At 39.1% G+C, this 18546-nt stretch overlaps 1 protein-coding gene across 15 annotated transcripts in view; it reads left to right on the top strand.

Moving 5' to 3' along the window:
* GRAMD1C (GRAM domain containing 1C) overlaps nucleotides 1-18546 on the top strand; it is a 110882-nt gene that overhangs the window by 61519 nt on the left and 30817 nt on the right. For all 15 annotated transcript variants that reach the window (XM_055427931.2, XM_055427974.2, XM_055428046.2 and 12 more), the window contains 3 exons: nucleotides 2256-2374; nucleotides 12459-12591; nucleotides 17459-17618. In XM_055427931.2, the coding sequence (XP_055283906.1) occupies nucleotides 2331-2374; nucleotides 12459-12591; nucleotides 17459-17618 (337 nt within the window). In that variant the 5' untranslated portion in view covers nucleotides 2256-2330. The remainder of the gene's footprint in view (nucleotides 1-2255; nucleotides 2375-12458; nucleotides 12592-17458; nucleotides 17619-18546) is intronic.

The raw sequence follows: 18546 nt of genomic DNA on the forward strand, positions 1-18546 counted from the left end.
AGCAACTTAGGAAAATTCAGCAGTGGCCGCAGGACTGGGAAGGATCAGTTTTCATTCCAATCCCAAAGAAAGGCAATGCCAAAGAATTTCAAATTACCACACAATTCTGCTCATTTCACATACTAACAAGGTAATGCTCAAAATCCTTCAACCTAGGCTTCAACAATATGTGAACCGAGAACTTTCAGATGTCCAAGCTGGATTTAGAAAAGGCAGAAGAACCAGAGATCAATTGCCAGCATCTGTTGGATCATAGGAAAAGCAAGGGAATTCCAGAAAAGCATCTGCTTCTTTGCGCTAAAGACCAACGTGTGGATCACAACACACTGTGGAAAATTCTTAAAGAGATCACCTTACTCGCCTCCTGAGAAACCTGTATGCAGGTCAAGAAGCAACAGTTAGAACCAGACATGGAACAATGGACTGGTTCCAAATTGGGTAAGGAGTACCTCAAGGCTGTATATTGTCACCCTCCTTATTTAACTTATATGCAGAGTACATCATGGAAAATGACGGACTGGATGAAGCACAGGCTCGAATTAAGGTTGCTGGGAGAAATACCAATAACCTCAGATACACAGATGACACTACCCTAATGGCAGAAAGGAAAGAACTAAAGAGCCTCATGACGAAGGTGAAAGACGAGAGTGAAAAGCTGGCTTAAAACTCAACATTCAAAAAACGATCATGCCATCCAGTCTCATCACTTCATGGCAAATAGATGGGGAGACAGTGACAGACTTTATTTTCTTGGGCTCCATAATCACTTTGGATGGTTACTTTCATGACTGCAGACATGAAATTAAAGACATTTGCTCCTTGGAAGAAAAACTATGATGAACCTAGACAGTCTATTAAAGGAGAGGTCACTTTGCCAACAAAGGTCCATCTAATCAAAGCTATGGTTTTTCTAGTTTTTCTACTAGTCCTCATATCTAGTAGATATGAGAGTTGGACCATATAAAAGGCTGAGCACTGAAGAATTGATGCTTTTGAAATGTAGTGTTAGAGAAGACTCTTGAGAGTCCCTCGGACTGCAAGGAGATCAAACCAGTCAATCCTAAAGGAAATCAACCCTGAATATTCTTGGAAGGACTGATAGTACCTTGAAGCTGGAACTCCAATACCTTGGCCACCTGATGAGAAGAGCCAACTCATTGGAAAAGACCCCGATGCTGGGAAAGATTCAAGGCAGGAGCACAAGGGAATAACAGGATGAGATGTTTGGATGGCATCACTGACTCAATGGACATGAGTTTGAGCAAACTCTGGGAGATGGTAAAGAACAGGGAAGCCTGGCGTGCTGCAGTCCATGGGGTTGCAGAGAGTCAGACATGACTGAGCAACTGAACAACAACCAATAATACTTAGAAAGAAAGAACAAGCTGAACTTTATGAAAAATAAATAAAAATGAAGACTTCCCTGGTGGTCCAGTGATTAGACTTTGCCTTCTGGTGCGGCAGGTATGGGTTTGATCCCTAGTCGGAAAGCTAAGATCCTCACAGTCAAAAAACCAAAGCATAAAACAGAAGCACTATTGTAACAAATTCAATAAAGACTATAAAAATGGTCAACATTAAAAAACTTTAAATAAAAATAAAAGAAATATTCTAAACTCCAGACTTTTGCAATTTGCATTTTAGGAAAATATAATTTAAAATTTACTGATATATGAGGTTTCACATATAGTTAAAATATTCAGATACATTATAAATTAAGGGGAGGGGATTCTGAATTGATTGGAATTCTGAATGGTGATCCACCACCCTGGTACACTGGTTGGGTTGCAAAATTTAAATCACAGATTAGTAATTGCCAGAAACTATGAACAATTATTTTATAAAAAAAGGATTTTAAATATCTTGCCTCCTATTCACAGTAGTTATTATAGTACACAAAACTCATGTACACCCAGAGCGGATTCATGTCAATGTATGGCAAAACCAACCAATATAATATTGTAAAATAATTAGCCTCCAATTAAAAAAAAATAAAGACACCAAAAAAAAAATCCTTTGATACAAAAAATTAATAAGAATATCTACCTATTTCCAGTATCAACTCTGTCAAATACATTCTGTTAACCTGCTTTTTATGGATGCAGAAAACTGATATCTAGAAGGTCAAACAACTCCAAAGCCATACATTAGTAACTGCACAGCTGGTCATTTTGATGTCAGAATTCATGTTTTGAGTTACTGTGTTATAATTTGTTGTGTTCCCAACGGTTAGGCTAATCTTTGTGTCATTCTAGAGCTTGACCAGACAGGAATTCTGGCAGCTGCTCCAGGAGAACTATGGCACTGAGATAGGCTTAAATGCTGAAGAGATGGAGAACTTGTCCCTGTCGACTGAGGATACTGTGCAGCCAAGGTACCACAAAATGTTTTGAAATGTCAAGATTTATCAATCTTTAGTCAAAGCAGAAGTATTTTAGACTATTAATTCAAGCTTTCTGTTTCACCTTGGGTGAAATTTGCCTTTGTTTCTCTGTAGTGGAATGAGTGAAAGATGAGGACAATGAGTAGTTCGTTAATTGGTAAGCAAATACAGATCAGATGATGTAATTCCAAGTTTTTCACTGTCACCTAGGATTTGCATAAAGCATGGGGTTAGTAAATCTTTTTATTAGGGGTATGGAGAAGTACCTACTAAGTACTTAGCTCATTTGTTGTTTAGCTGCTCAGTCATGTCTAACTCTTTGTGACCCCATGGACTACAGCGTGCCAGGCTTCCCTGTCCTTCACTATCTCTCGGAGTTTGCTCAAACTCATGTCCATAGAGTCAGTGATGTCATCCAATCATCTCATCCTCTATCATCCCCTTCGCCTCCTGCCTTCAATCTTTCCCAGCATCAGGGTCTTTTCTAATGAGTTGGCTCTTTGATCAGGTGGCCAAATCATTGGAGCCTCAGCTTCAGCATCAGTCCTTCCAATGAATAGTTCAATGAATATCCAATGAATATTTCCCTTAGGATTGACTGGTTTGATCTCCTTGCTGTCCAAGGGACTCTTAAGAGTCTTCTCCAGCACCACAGTTCAAAAGCATCAATTCTTTGACACTCAATCTTCTTTATGGTTCAACTCTCACATCCATACATGACTACTGGAAAAACCATAGCTTTGACTATATGGATCTTTGTTGGCAAAGTGATGTCTCTGCTTTTCAATATGCTACCTAACATATATGTAACAATAAAGTAAATCAGATGGAAGATATTTTGAGGGTACAAAGATAATATGAATTTTCCTTAAGGATACCCTAGCGTCATGCTTGACTTGTAGTTGGCACTCAATAAATATTTGAATGCATTGATGAAAAGAGCTTATATCACTGTGGAAAATGCAAATACTTTTAATAGAGGGTTGAAAATGATTAGGGCCAAAAAGAGAAATAGGTAATGTGGAAAAAATTCAGAGTAGAGAGAGACTTTTTTTTTTAAGTTTCATCTTTTTTATTTTTTTTTGTTGGAGGCTAATTACTTTACAATAATATATTGGTTGGTTTTGCCATACATTGACATGAATCCACCCCGGGTGTACGTGTGTTCCCCTTCTTGAACCCCCCTCCCACCTCCCTCCTCCCTATATCCTCCCTCCAGGTCATCCCCATGCACCAGCCCCGAGCATCCTGTATCATGCGTTGAACCTGGACTGGTGATTCATTTCACATATGATAATATACATGCTTCAATGCCATTCTCCCAAATCATCCCACCTTCACCCTCTCCCACAGAGTCCCAAAGACTGTTCTATACACCTATGTCTCTTTTGCTGTCTCGTATACAGGGCTAAGGTTACCATCTTTCTAAATTCCATATATATGCATTAGTATACTGTATTGGTGTTTTTCATTCTGGCTTACTTCACTTTGTATAATAGGCTCCAATTTCATCCAGCTCATTAGAACTGATTCAAATGAATTCTTTTTGATGGCTGAAAAATACTCCATTGTGTAAATGTACCAAGGCTTTCTTATCCATTCGTCTGCAGATGGACATCTACGTTGCTTCCATGTCCTGGCTATTATAAACAGTGCTGCAATGAACATTGGAGTACATGTGTCTCTTTCAATTCTGGTTTCCTCAGTGTGTATGCCCAGGAGTGCGATTGCTGGGTCATATGGCAGTTCTATTTCCAGTTTTTTGAGGAATCTCCACACTGTTCTCCATAGTGGCTGTACTAGTTTGCATTCCCACCAACAGTGTAAGAGGGTTCCCTTTTCTCCACACCCTCTCCAGCATTTATTGCATGTAGACTTTTGGATAGCAGCCATTCTGACTAGTGTGAAATGGTATCTCATTGTGGTTTTGATTTGCATTTCTCTGATTATGAGGGATGTTGAGCATTTTTTCATGTGTTTGTTAGCCATCTTTATGTGTTCTTTGGAGAAATGTCTGTTTAGTTCTTTGGCCTATTTTTTGCTTGGGTTGTTTATTTTTCTGGAATTGAGCTGCAGGAGCTGCTTGTATATTTTGGAGATTAATTCTTTGTCGGTTGTTTCATTTGCTATTATTTTCTCCCATTCTGAAGGCTGTCTTTTCACCTTGCTTATAGTTTCCTTTGCTGTGCAGAAGCTTTTGATTTTAATTAGGTCCCATTTGTTTATTTGCTTTTATTTCCAATATTTTGGGAGGTGGGCCTTGGAGGATCCTGCTCTGATTTATGTCGAAGGGTGTTTTGCCTACGTTCTCCTCTAGGAGTTTTATAGTTTCTGGTCTTACATTTAGCTCTCTAATCCATTTTGAGTTTATTTTGGTGTATGGTGTTAGGAAGTGTTCTAGTTTCTTTCTTTTACAAGTGGCTGACCAGTTTTCCCAACACCACTTGTTAAAGAGATTGTCTTTTCTCCATTTTATATTCTTGCCTTCTTTGTCAAAGATAAGGTGCCCAAAGGTGCGTGGATTTATCTCTGGGCTTTCTATTTTGTTCCATTGATCTATATTTCTGTCTTTATGCCAGTACCATACTGTCCTGATGACTGTGGCTTTGTAGTAGAGCCTGAAGTCCGGCAGGTTAATTCCCCCAGTTCCATTCTTCATCCTCAAGATGGCTTTGGCTATTCGAGGTTTTTTGTATTTCCATACAAATTGTGAGATTATTTGTTCTAGCTCTGTGAAAAATATCATTGGTAGTTTGATAGGGATTGCATTGAATGTATAAATTACTTTGGGTAGTATACTCATTTTCACAATATTTATTCTTCCAATCCACAAACACGGTATATTTCTCCATCTATCAGTGTCCTCTTTCATTACTTTCATCAGTGTTTTATAGTTTTCTATGTACAAGTCTTTTGTTTCTTTAGGTAGATATATTCCTAAGTATTTAATTCTTTTCGTTGCAACAGTGAATGGAATAGTTTTCTTAATTTCTGTTTCTATTTTCTCATTATTAGTGTATAGGAATGCAAGGGATTTCTGTGTGTTGATTTTATGTCCTGCAACTTTACTGTAATCATTGATTAGCCCTAGTAGTTTTCTGGTAGAGTCTTTAGGGTTTTCTGTGTAGAGGATCATGTCATCAGCGAACAGTGAAAGTTTTACTTCTTCTTTTCCAATTTGTATTCTTTTTATGTCTTTTTCTGCTCTGATTGCTGTAGCCAAAACTTCCAAAACTATGTCGAATAGTAGTGGTGAGAGTGGGCACCCTTGTCTTGTTCCTGACTTTAGGGGAAATGCTTTCAGTTTTTCACCATTGAGGATCATGTTTGCTGTGGGTTTGTCATATATAGCTTTTATTATGTTGAGGTATGTCCCTTCTATTCCCACTTTCTGGAGGGTTATTATCATAAATGGATGTTGAATTTTGTCAAAGGCTTTCTCTGCATCTATTGAGATAATCATATGATTTTTATTTTTCAGTTTGTTAATGTAGTGTATTACGTTGATTGATTTGCGGATATTGAAGAATCCTTGCATTCCTGGGATAAAGCCCACTTGGTCATGATGTATGATCTTCTTAATGTGTTGTTGGAGTCTGATTGCTAGAATTTTAAGGATTTTTGCATCTATGTTCATCAGTGATATTGGCCTGTAGTTTTCTTTTTTTGTGGGATCTTTACCAGGTTTTGGGATTAGGGTGATGGTGGCCTCATAGAATGAGTTTGGAAGTTTCCCTTCCTCAGCAATTTTCTGGAAGAGTTTGAGTAGAATAGGTGTTAACTCTTCTCTAAATTTTTGGTAGAATTCAGCTGTGAAGCTGTCTGGACTTGAGCTTTTGTTTGCTGGAAGATTTCTGATTACAGCCTCTAATTCCGTGCTTGTGATGGGTCTATTCAGATTTTCTATTTCTTCCTGGTTCAGTTTTGGAAAGTTGTACTTTTCTAAGAATTTGTCCATTTCTTCCAAGTTATTCATTTTATTGCCATATAATTGCTGATAGTATTCTCTAATAATTCTTTGTATTTCTGTGTTGTCTGTTGTGATCTCTCTATTTTCATTTCTAATTGTATTGATTTGGTTCTTCTGCCTTTGTTTCTTGATGAGTCTGGCTAGTGGTTTGTCAATTTTATTTACCTTCTCAAAGAACCAGCTTTTGGCTTTGTTGATTTTTGCTATGGTCTCTTCTGTTTCTTTTGCATTTATCTCTGCCCTAATTTTTACGATTTCTTTCCTTCTACTAACCCTGGGGTTCTTCATTTCTTCCTTTTCTAGTTTCTTTAGATGTAGAGTTAGGTTATTTAGTTGACTTTTTTCTTGTTACTTGAGGTGTGCCTGTATTGCTATGAACCTTACCCTTAGCACTGTTTTTATAGTATCCCAGAGGTTTTGGGTTGTTGTGTTTTCATTTTCATTCATTTCTATGCATATTTTGATTTCTCTTTTGATTTCTTCTATGATTTGTTCTTTATTCAGCAGCGTGTTGTTCAGCCTCCATATGTTGGCATTTTTAATAGTTTTTCTCCTGTAATTGAGATCTAGTCTTACTGCATTGTGGTCAGAAAAGCTGCTTGGAATGATTTCAATTTTTTTGAATTTACCAAGGCTAGATTTATGGCCCAGGATGTGATCTATCCTGGAAAAGATTCCGTGTGCACTTGAGAAAAAGGTGAAATTCATTGTTTTGGGGTGAAATGTCCTATAGAGATCTATTAGGTCTTTCTGGTCTATTGTATCATGGAAAGTTTGTGTTTCCTTGTTAATTTTCTGTTTAGTTGATCTCCATAGGTGTGAGTGGGGTATTAAAGTCTCCCACTATTATTGCATTGTTGTTAATTTCCCCTTTCATACTTGTTAGTAGTTGTCTTACATATTGCGGTGCTCCTATGTTGGGTGCATCAGTTCAGTTCAGTTCAGTTGCTCAGTCGTGTCCGACTCTTTACGACCCCATGAATCACAGCATGCCAGGCCTCCCTGTCCATCACCAACTCCCGGAGTTCACTCAAACTCATGTCCATCGAGTTGGTGATGCCATCCAGCCATCTCATTCTCTATCGTCCCCTTCTCCTCCCACCCCCAATCCCTCCCAGCATCAGAGTCTTTTCAAGTGAGTCAACTCATTGCATGTGGTGGCCAAAGTATTGGAGTTTCAGTTTTAGCATCAGTCCTTCCAATGAACACCCAGGATTGATTTCCTTTAGAATGGACTGGTTGGATCTCCTTGCAGCCCAAGGCACTCTCAAGAGTCTTCTCCAGCACCACCGTTCAAATGTTGGGTGCATAAATAAATATAATTTTTATATCTTCTTCTTGGGTTGATCCTTTGATCATTATGTAGTTTCTTTCTTTGTCTCTTTTCACAGCCTTTGTTTTAAAATCTATTTTATCTGATATGAGTATTGCTACTCCTACTTTCTTTTGGTCTCTGTTTGTGTGGAATATCTTTTTCCAGCCCTTCACTTTCAGTCTGTGTGTGTCCCTCGTTTTGAGGTGGGTCTCTTGCAGACAACATATATGTGGGTCTTGTTTTTGTATCCATTCAGCCAGCCTTTGTCTTCTGGTTGGGGCATTCAACCCATTTACGTTTAAGGTGATTATTGATAAGTATGATACCGTTGCCATTTTCTTTATTGTTTTGGGTTCGAGTTTATATACCCTTTCTGTGTTTCCTGTCTAGAGAAGATCCTTTAGTAGTTGTTGGAGAGCTGGTTTGGTGATGCTGAATTCTCTCAGCTTTTGCTTGTCTGTAAAGCTTTTGATTTCTTCTTCATATTTGAATGAGATCCTTGCTGGGTATAGTAATCTGGGCTGTAAGTTTTTTTCTTTCATCACTTTAAGTATGTCTTGACATTCCCTCCTGGCCTGAAGAGTTTCTGTTGAAAGATCAACTGTTATCCTTATGGCAGTCCCCTTGTGTGTTATTTGTTGCTTTTCCCTTGCTGCTTTTAATATTTGTTCTTTGTGTTTGATCTTTGTTAATTTGATTAATATGTGTCTTGGAGTATTTCGCCTTGGGTTTATCCTGTTGGGGACTCTCTGGGTTTTTTGGACTTGGGTGATTATTTCCTTCCCCATTTTAGGGAAATTTTCAACTATTATCTCCTCAAGTATTCTCTCATGGTCTTTCTTATTGTCTTCTTCTTCTGGGACTCCTATAATTCAAATGTTGGGGCGTTTAACATTGTCCCAGAGGTCTCTAATATTGTCCTCATTTCTTTTAATTAGTTTTTCTTTTTCCCTCTCTGTTTCATTTATTTCTACAATTCTATCTTCTAGCTCGCTTATCCTGTCTTCTGCCTCCGTTATTCTACTGTTTGTCCCCTCCAGAGTGTTTCTGATCTCATCTATTGCATTATTCATTGTGTATTGACTCTTTTTCATTTCTTCTAACTCCTTATTAAACATTTCTTGCATCTTCTCAATCCTTTCCTCCACTTTATTTATCTGTAACTCCATTTTGCTTTCCAGATTTTGAATCATTTTCACAATTAAAATTCGAAATTCTTTATCAGGTAGGTTCCCTATATCTTCCTCTTTTGTTTGTGTTGGTGGGCATTTATCCTGTTCCTTTACTTGCTGGGTATTTCTCTGCCTATTCATCTTGCTTATATTGCTGTGCTTAGGGTGGCCTTTCCGTCTTCTGGCCGTTTGTGGAGTTCTCTTTATTATGTAGTTACCTCGTTGTGTGTGGGGTTGGATGGGTGACTTGTCAAGGTTCCCTGGCTGGGAAAGCTTGTGTCAGTGTTCTGGTGGGTTGAGCTGGATTTCTTCTCTCTGGAGTGCAATGACGTGTCCAATAATGAATTTGAGATGTCAGTGGGTTTGGAGTGGCTTTGGGCAACCTGTATATTGAAGCTCAGGGCTATTCTCGTGTGTTGCTGGAGAGTTTGCGTGTTATGTCTTTCACTGAAACTTGTTGACCTTTGGGTGGTGCCTGGTTTCAGTGTATGTATGGAGGCATTTGATGAGCACCTATCAATTAATGTTCCCTGGAACAGGAGATCTCTGGTGTTCTCAGGATTTGGACTTAAGCCTCTGCCTCTGGTTTTCAGTCTTATTCTTGCAGTAGGCTCAAGACTTCTCCATCTGTTATTTCCAAGGCCGTTCCTTCTGTTAAAGCGCTTCTGTTTGCTGGTCTCTTCAGTGTCTAATTCCTGTCCTGACACCAGGGGGTGGTGGTGGACACTTTTTTTTTTCTTTTTTTTTTTTTTCAGCTCACCTGTTTAGTCCTGCTGTGGGGAGGGAGGAAACGCTGCTAACAAATGTCACGGGCATCTGTGGGGAGTGCTCGCAGTGTCTTGGCCACAATGGGATTGCTTCCGCGGCGTGTGTGCTTTTCCTGTTTATGCTGCTTAGGCTCTAGGTTGCTCTGCTGGGAGCTGTCCGCGGCCAGCGCTGGGTTACATGCACTTCCCAGGTCTGATCGGCTCAGGTTCAGGTACTCCAGTACTCCACAAAGGCACAGACTTTGCTGAGCCTGCGTTTTGTGTCTTCCCCGTCAGAGCAGCTCAGGTGACCAGGCGTTTGGCAAGCGCGGTCGCTGCGACTTATCACCTCCCCAGTCCTTGCCTCTCTGTTTTCTGGGTGTACAACCAGCACACCTTCTCAGGCAGATATCCACAGGCCCGAACCCAAGAAGTCTTGGTTAGCAATCAAGAGAGACTATTTTTGACTGATGGGAATTCACTTGGAAGAGTGGACATTTTTATTAACCTGTCAAATAAAAGTGCATTTTGTCCAGTGGTAATTGAGATCAAAGCAATACAATAACTCAGGATAATACATGAAAATTCTGCAGTAAGCATTATGCTAAGTCAAAGGAGCCAGTCACAAAATATCATATATTGTATGATTCCATCTACATGAAGTCGAATCCAGAATCAGTAAATCCGTGCAGATAGAGAGTAGGTTTATAGTTGCCAGGAACTGGGGGAGAGGAAGAATGGAAGTGACTGCTAATGGTTATAGGATTTCCTTTGGGGTGATAAAAATGTTCTAAAATTAAAAAGTGGTGATGGTAGTAAACAACTGTATTGTACACTTTAAACTGGGTGAATTTTATAGTATATGAATTAAAACTTAATGAAAAATTTGGCAAATTATTTATTTAAAAATTCTATAGCAAATAAGTCTTAATATGGAAAGCTTTTGAAGTCTCAGTATGTGTATATATGCAGATAGTCTTCTAGTTGTACTGATCCTATTTATGTTGTGTCAGCTCAGCAGTCTAATATTTTGCAGTCTTTTTTTTTTAACATGGGTTACACACGTATATTGTATTAGTTTTCTGTAAAGCTAAAAATTTCCATTGGACTACTCTCCTTGTAAAGTTTACTAGCCTCTCTCAGGTACTGGAGTTGGTAGAAAAGCACTTGACAAAATGCAGAGAGCCTTGGATGGTGGTAAAGAAGATCTGGATTCCTGTCTGAACTTTACCACCTAGTAGCTGAGCAAGCTCAGGCAAATCGCTTAGCCTTTCTGATCCTCAGTTTATTCATCTGTGAAAGGAGGCAGTTAAACTAGGTGATCTCCAAGGTCCCTGCCGACTTGAAAAGTTTCTAGTCTTTAAAGACAGAAAGAGTAAATATTTTTGATCTGCTGCTTTTGAACAGTAACACAGTGTAACATCCAGCTTTTCTTCAGGTGACTGAGTGCTTTCTAAAAGAAGATGTGGCAGGATCCTCATTTGCTCTTCTACTCTTTTCCCATTCTTCCAACCTCTGAGAGAAGTGTGTCTGCCTCACACCTTTCCAGACCTTTATTTCCTCTGCTCTTTCATCTTTTTTCTCTTCACTTTCAATCTTTCTTCACTCTCCTTCCCCCTTTTTTTTTTTCCACAATCCACCTCCATCCTTAAAATCCCCAGCTACAGACACTCAGCTTGTGGTTTTGTCTTTAGGAGCGTTTTTCCTGTTCCCTCAAGGTGCTACCATTCTTTTGGCCAGGAGTAGACATAAGTAGTACTTGAGTGGAGTAGTATAGTATAGACTCTTCTGACTTTTCTCTTTCTCTCTCAGGATAACTTGGCTTCAGATGTCAGGCTACTACTTTATTTTAGAAGAGCTTTACATCTAAATATAGTAATGATCAAATAGTAATACTTATTGCTCAATAAAGTTGAGCACTGGAAATGGGATCCTTTTGTGCTCCTTTTATATTTCATACACTTTCCTTTTTCTTTTTTTTCTTTCCACTCCCTGAAAGAAGAAAAGCAAGTCCCGAGGCATTTATTGTCGTCTGTGTCCCTATGATCATTTGAAAAGCTTCTCCTTTAACCTTAGAAATTTTTGTTCTCAGCAATGAGGAGAGAATGGACTGATGGATGGGCTCTGTGCTCAGATGTCAGGAGGTTCCCCTTCTCAGAGAGATGTGCTATCTCAGCTGGAACTGAATCTGAAGGGAGGGGATGAGATCTAAAACTGCCTTCTGGTGCCATCTGTCATCCAAGTCAAACACTTACCTTGACCCTTTCGAAGCATCTTCATTGTTCACGACTAAAACTTAAACAAGCAGTGTTCAATGTGTTAGTTGCTATTATGGCCATTTGTACTTGGTTCATTTTTAAATGGTTTCTGAAGTTTATAAAATCTTGCTGCTGCTGCTGCTCAGTCGCTCCAGTCGTGTCCAACTCTGTGCAACCCCATAGACGGCAGCCCACCAGGCTTCCCCGTCCCTGGGACTCTCCAGGCAAGAATACTGGAGTGGGTTGCCATTTCCTTCTGCAATGCATGAAAGTGAAAAGTGAAAGTGAAGTCTCTCAGTCGTGTCTGACTCTTAGCGACCCCATGGACTGCAGCCTACCAGGATCCTCTGTCCATGGGATTTTCCAGGCAAGAGTACTGGAGTGGGGTGCCATTGCCTTCTTCTATAAAATCTTACATAAACATATTTTATTTTCAGCAGTGATATCAATTTGCATGTGAGTTAAGAATATAACTTTGTTATAGGTAGAAGCTTGTTACTTTAAAAAAAATGTTTTCAAAATGCTTTATAATAGAAAATGACCTAAATGAGGAGACTAAATCAGTTATTTGTGCAGAAGTAACCTTGTTTGTTTCTATGCTCTGTTTCTTACAGAAGTCCAGGAAGAAGCAGCCTGGATGACTATGGGGAGAGAGATGAAAAATTATCCAAGTCAATCAGTTTTACCCGTGAATCAATTAGTCGGGTTTCAGAGTCAGAGTCAATTGAAGGAAATTCACCAAAAGGGGTTGGTATATGATTTCCTTTTAAAATCTATCTGATATTGCCATGTTTTCATCAGAATGGAAGATCAAATAAAAATACAGTATACAAAATGTTTAAACACTTAAGATGTGAAGCTGCTTTTTTATTTTAGGGCAAGAGTTTTAAGCCTTTAAGTAGCAGAGATTTTATGGGAATAATATGTGTTTCTGTTCAGACCTGGATTTGGTGCAGAGTTACCAGGCAGTTTCCTGAGCATCAGTCTGTAAGGAGGATGCATGCATGCTAAGTTGTTTCAGTTTTGTCTGACTCTTTGCGACCCTATGGACTGTTGCCTGCCAGGCTCCTCTGTCCTTGGGGTTCTTCAGGCAAGAGTACTTAAGTGGGTATTCTTCAGCCATGCTGTCCTCCAAGAGATCTTCCCAACCCAGGGATCAAACCCACATCTCCTGCAGCTCCTGCATTGCAGGCTGATTCTTTTCTGCTGAACCACTGGGGAAGCCCCTATCAAGGGGATAGACATTTTTTAAAATAAATAAGGAGGAAAAATTCATAGCAGAATTTTTCTCAGAGTAGATAGTGCATGTAATGGAAGGATCTGTTTTGAAGGGGAGGTGAGAACCCTGAGCACCATGCTTGAGTAACAACAAATGCTTATTAAACTGACTACTAAATCAGACACTGTGGACTGTAGCCCACCAGGCTCCTCTGTCCATAGGATTCTCCAGGCAAGAAATGGGTTGCCATTTTCTTCAGGAGATCTTCCCAGAGATCAAACCCGTAATCTCTTACATCTCCTGTATTGGCAGGTAGGTTCTTTACCACTAACACCACCTGGGAAGCCCACTAAATCAGACTCATCCAGTTAGTTTTCATAGCTAGTTATCTAGTTAGGGTTTCCCTGATAGCTCAGTTGGTAAAGAATCTGCCTGCAATGCAGGAGACCCTGGTTCAATTCCTGGATCGGGAAGATCCACTGGAGAAGGGATAGGCTACCCACTCCAGTATTCTTGGGCTTCCCTTGTGGCTCAGCTGGTAAAGAATCCGTCTGCAATGTGGGAGACGTGGATTTGATCCCTGGGTCGGAAAGATCCCCTGGAAAAGGGAAAGGCTACCAGTCTAGTATTCTGGCCTGGAGAATTCCATGGACTATACAGTCACAAAGAGTCGGACAGGACTGAGTGATTTGCACTTTAGCTACTTAGTTTCTTCCTTTATTTTTTCAAGTATTATTATAAGCCTATCAATTTTTTTTAAAAGTTTTGGTGAGTTTCTATCAAAGTCATCATTATTATTACTTTTTATACTCAAATTGTCCCCTCTGCCAATGGGAGCCCCTTCAAGTTGGCTCCTCTGTCCTTTTGAAATAATCAATTATTTTTGACAGCTTTCTTTCTTTCTGGTACAATAATGTGTCCCAAGCACATTTTTTATATTTTCAGTCCCAGGCTTAGTATCAGCTACTTGTCTAATGAGCCATAGATTTTAGTGAAGGATGACAATTAGAAGCCACATTCTAAGTTATGAGAGTGTGCAGCTTTTGTTCTTCTGATTGGTGATGCAAATTTTGGGCCAGTGCTGAATTTCTTATTTTAAATCAAAACCTTGGCTTCAAACTCTACCTCTGCCACTTTCTAACTGTATGACCTTAAATAAATGAATTACTTAACCTCTCTATGCCTTTCTTTTCTCAACAATAAGATGAGGACACTAATACCCTCTAGGAATTTTTAAGTAAGGACTAAATTAATTAATATGTGTGAAAGTACATTGAATAGTCCTTGACACGTATTAAGTATTCAATAACCATAATCTATTATAGTTGAATGGAGAAGGAAATGGCAGCCCACTCCAGTATTCTTGCCTGGAGAATCCCACGGGTGGTGAGCCTGGTGGGCTACAGTCCACAGGGTCACAAAGAGTTGGACATGACTGAAGCAACTATGACACACATTATAGTTGAAGATGAATCTGTGTGTGGCCAGCAATGGACCTCTTTTACCTTCTCTCACAGAGCTCCCAGCATCTGTTGTGAATAAATGTTGGGGAAGCATTGAGATAGATTGTGTAAAAGGCCAACAAGTGTTTGGCTTTTTTCAGGTGACCATCACGCATCTATCTCAGTCTGATTTTGTGTTGTGGATTTCATGTAAAACTCATTCATCAAGAGACACTTAGGAACTTACTTTGGTACATATACACAATGGAGTATTATTCAGCCATTAAAAAGAATACATTTGAATCAGTTCTAATGAGGTGGATGAAACTGGAGCCTATTATACAGAGTGAAGTAAGCCAGAAAGAAAAACACCAATACAGTATACTAACACATATATATGGAATTTAGAAAGATGCAAATGATAACCCTGTATATGAGACAGCAAAAGAGACACAGATGTATAGAACAGTCTTTGGGACTCTGTGGGAGAGGGTTGAGGGTGGGATGATTTGGGAGAATGGCATTGAAACACGTATGTTGTCATAAGTGAAACGAATCACTAGTTCAGGGTCAGTGCATGTTATAGGATGCTCGGGGCTGGCATGCGGGGATGACCCAGAGGGAGGATAAAGGGAGGAGGGAGGTGGGAGGGTGGTCCAGGAGGGGGAACTTATGTAAACCCGGGGCAAATTCATATCAATGTATGGCAAAACCAACCAATATAATATTGTAAAATAAAAAAATAAAAAATAAAGTAACTATTGATAGGTTAAAAAAAAAAAAAAAAGAGACACTTAGGAACTTACTGCTTGTATAAGGGAGGTGATTCTGAATGCCAGTCCCCTTGTATGCTTTCACTGAGAAGAACAAGCCACTGAGTTTTGGGGTTTAAGAGGACAGGGGATCTCTTGCAGTCCCCTTAACCCTTTACACAAATCTGACTTTGAGGCTGGGTTTTCAGAACTATTAATATTAATATTCCTTGAGTCCTTCCTCCAGCTTCTTTGACAATGTCTTCTGTACCTGTTCTTGAGATAGCTAATCTGTTGGCCCTTCTAGTTTTGTTCCTAAAGGAAGTCATACTTTCTCTAGAAAAAGAAATGGATGTAGAGGAGTAACTTAATGTTTTAAGTTTTATTACACATTCATTGATGTTTAGGATCGATGTTTTCAGCTAATGGAATACAAAGAATCTAGAATTTTGGTCCCTTTTTGCCTTTTACATTCAAGAGGAGAAGTACAGTGAGATTCTCAGATATCAAATATCATGTCACTTTGTTTCATTTTTACTTCCAACAAGGTTGGTAATAACAAAAAGTTAGAAATAAAATTTTCTAAGAATAAGTTTTTCTTAAGTTATAAAATTAATAGTCTCCAACAAAGTTGGTAATAACAAAAAGAAATAGAATTTCTAAAGAATAAGTTTTTAATAATTTACAAAATTAATAATCTCTTTAAAGATTCAGGACATATAGAAAAGTATACAAAGAAATACAAATCATCTGGATGCTAACCATTAAAACATAGTGATATTGCTTTTTCTATAGGTATCTGTGTTTCTTACAATAGGAACTAAATCTTAATTAAAACAAGAAATATGTGTGGAAACTTACTCTACTTAGCATCTAGAGAGGTCCTGGCGCAGCTAATAAGCATGTTGCTTTGTAGTGTGGAACTCTTGAATAAATCAAGTCTGGATTTTAACAGTAATCTCTGATTGAAAAGTCAGTCCTCTGACTTAGGATAGTGTAGTACTTTAATCGGAGAAGGCAATGGTAAGCCACTCTAGTACTCTTGCCTAGAAAACCGCATGGACAGAGGAGCCTGGTGGGCTGCAGTCCATGGGGTCACTACAAGTCTGACACGACTGAGCGACTTCACTTTCACTTTTCACTTTCACACATTGGAGAAGGAAATGGCAACCCACTCCAGTGTTCTTGCCTGGAGAATCCGAGGGACGGCAGAGCCTGGTGAGCTGCCGTCTATGGGGTCGCACAGAGTCGGACACGACTGAAGCGACTTAGCAGCAGCAGCAGCAGTACTTTAATAAATTGTGTCCTGGGTTCCAGTTGTTATTCTGCTTTCTTAATGGTCAGTGGAAACCTCCTGGAGTTCCTTCTCCCTGGAGCTGCTTTTGTTGTTCAGTGCTGCCCTAAGATCTCACGGGGCAGGAGGTAGAACGATTATATGCTTTTGCTGTCTTTCATCTGCTTATACACAGACAATACAAGAAGGTACACTGCCATATGGTTTGTATTTTTCACACTGTTCTAGTAAGCATAATTACAATACTCTTCTACTTGACTACTAACTAACATAGTAATAGCATTCATACTTTAAGGCCTAATATTAAATTTATTACAGAAATTTCTTTATAATATGATGTATTTTTATTAAGCCATTTCCAGAAAGTATGGATAGCAGTATATATTGAATATATTTTGCAACCCCTTAATCCCTTAAGAGTAAATCCAACTGTATTCTTATGGATTTGCTTTAATCTTTCTCCTTTAATCTATTCTCCCTCACTGTACTCTGATCTGACTTTTATATCTCTATTTTCTTTCCCTTTTCCCTTTAGTTACTGGTCTTGAGAGATGGGTGAGTTCTCTTCCTTGAGTTGATGGGGCAGGTATTGTCTGGGGAAACTAATTGGGTTTGACTCCTTCCTTGCACACCCCAAAGAACTGACCACTCCATTATGTTTGTCCGTTTGCCCCTTTCCCTTCGACTTAAGTGATCCACATGTTGTTAACTGTCTGTGAGTTCTTTTTTATGATGTTCTTCATAAATGTATTGTTCATGAGTGTATAAGAAGATGACTTTAGGATGATCTGTATTATCTATCAGTATTTTATGGACCAAATGTAATATAAACATAACAGGCAAAGCTCTCAAAGAGCAGCATTTCAAAATGTGTTTATTATTAAAGATCTCGTTGTTTGCTTTTTAGGGGTTAGGGAAAGAGGAACCCCAAAGTGAGAAACAGATCAAAAGTCCTTCACCAACTTCAGAAAAGAGGTTAAGTAGACGGTCATCAAAATCACTGGACTTGAATAAAAATGAGTATCTTTCTCTGGACAAAAGCAGTACTTCAGATTCTGTCGATGAAGGTAAAAGACTTTCTTATAAATTTTAAGTAAAATTTCAGTTATGTCTTTTAATGTTTACTTTTGTATTAAGTGTGTGCAGATTGAGAATTGTTTTTTATACCAAATACTGTCTCACTTTATAAAGAACCAAAAAAGGACGGAAGTTAATAAGAAACAGGGGAAAGGGGCTGCTAAATCTAACCCATCACCACTTTTTAGAAGCCTGAAATTTGAAGATGTTAATCACATTTAGCCTATATCATGCATTGAGTCAATGGAAATGGAGCAGTAGCAATGGAAAAGCAATTTTATTTTTTTTTACTCATGACTCATTTGTATCTGAAATTTGTACCTCTTAATCTTATTCACCTGTTTATCTCCTTCCCCCGCCTCCTTCTCTTCTGGCAAGCACCTGTTTGTTCTCTGTATCTACGGGTCTGTTTCTCTTATGTTTGTTCATTGTTTTGTTTTTTAGATTCCACATATAAGTGAAATCATACATATAAGTATGTCTTTCTTTGTCTGGTTTATTTCACTAAGCATAATATCCTTTAGGTACATCTGTGCCAAAAATGGCAAGATATCATCCTTATACTGCAAGGAGATCCAACCAGTCCATTCTAAAGGAGATCAATCCTGGATGTTCATTGGAGGGACTGATGCTAAAGCTGAAACTGCAATACTTTGGCCACCTCATGCGGCGAGTTGACTCACTGGAAAAGACTCTGATGCTGGGAAAGGTTGGGGGCGGGAGGAGAAGGGGACGACCGAGAATGAGATGGCTGGATGGCATCACCGACTGTGGACATGAGTTTGAGTGTACTCCGGGAGTTGGTGATGGACAGGGAGGCCTGGCGTGCTGTGATTCGTGGGGTCGCGGAGAGTCGGACACGACTGAGCGACTGAACTGAACTGAACTGAAATGGATGAGTAATATTCCATTCAGGGC

The sequence above is a fragment of the Moschus berezovskii genome, chromosome 1 (assembly GCF_049115385.1).
Source record: "Moschus berezovskii isolate FMDL1 chromosome 1, NW_MosBer_1.0, whole genome shotgun sequence".
In the NCBI taxonomy this organism is placed as follows: Eukaryota; Metazoa; Chordata; class Mammalia; order Artiodactyla; family Moschidae; genus Moschus; species Moschus berezovskii.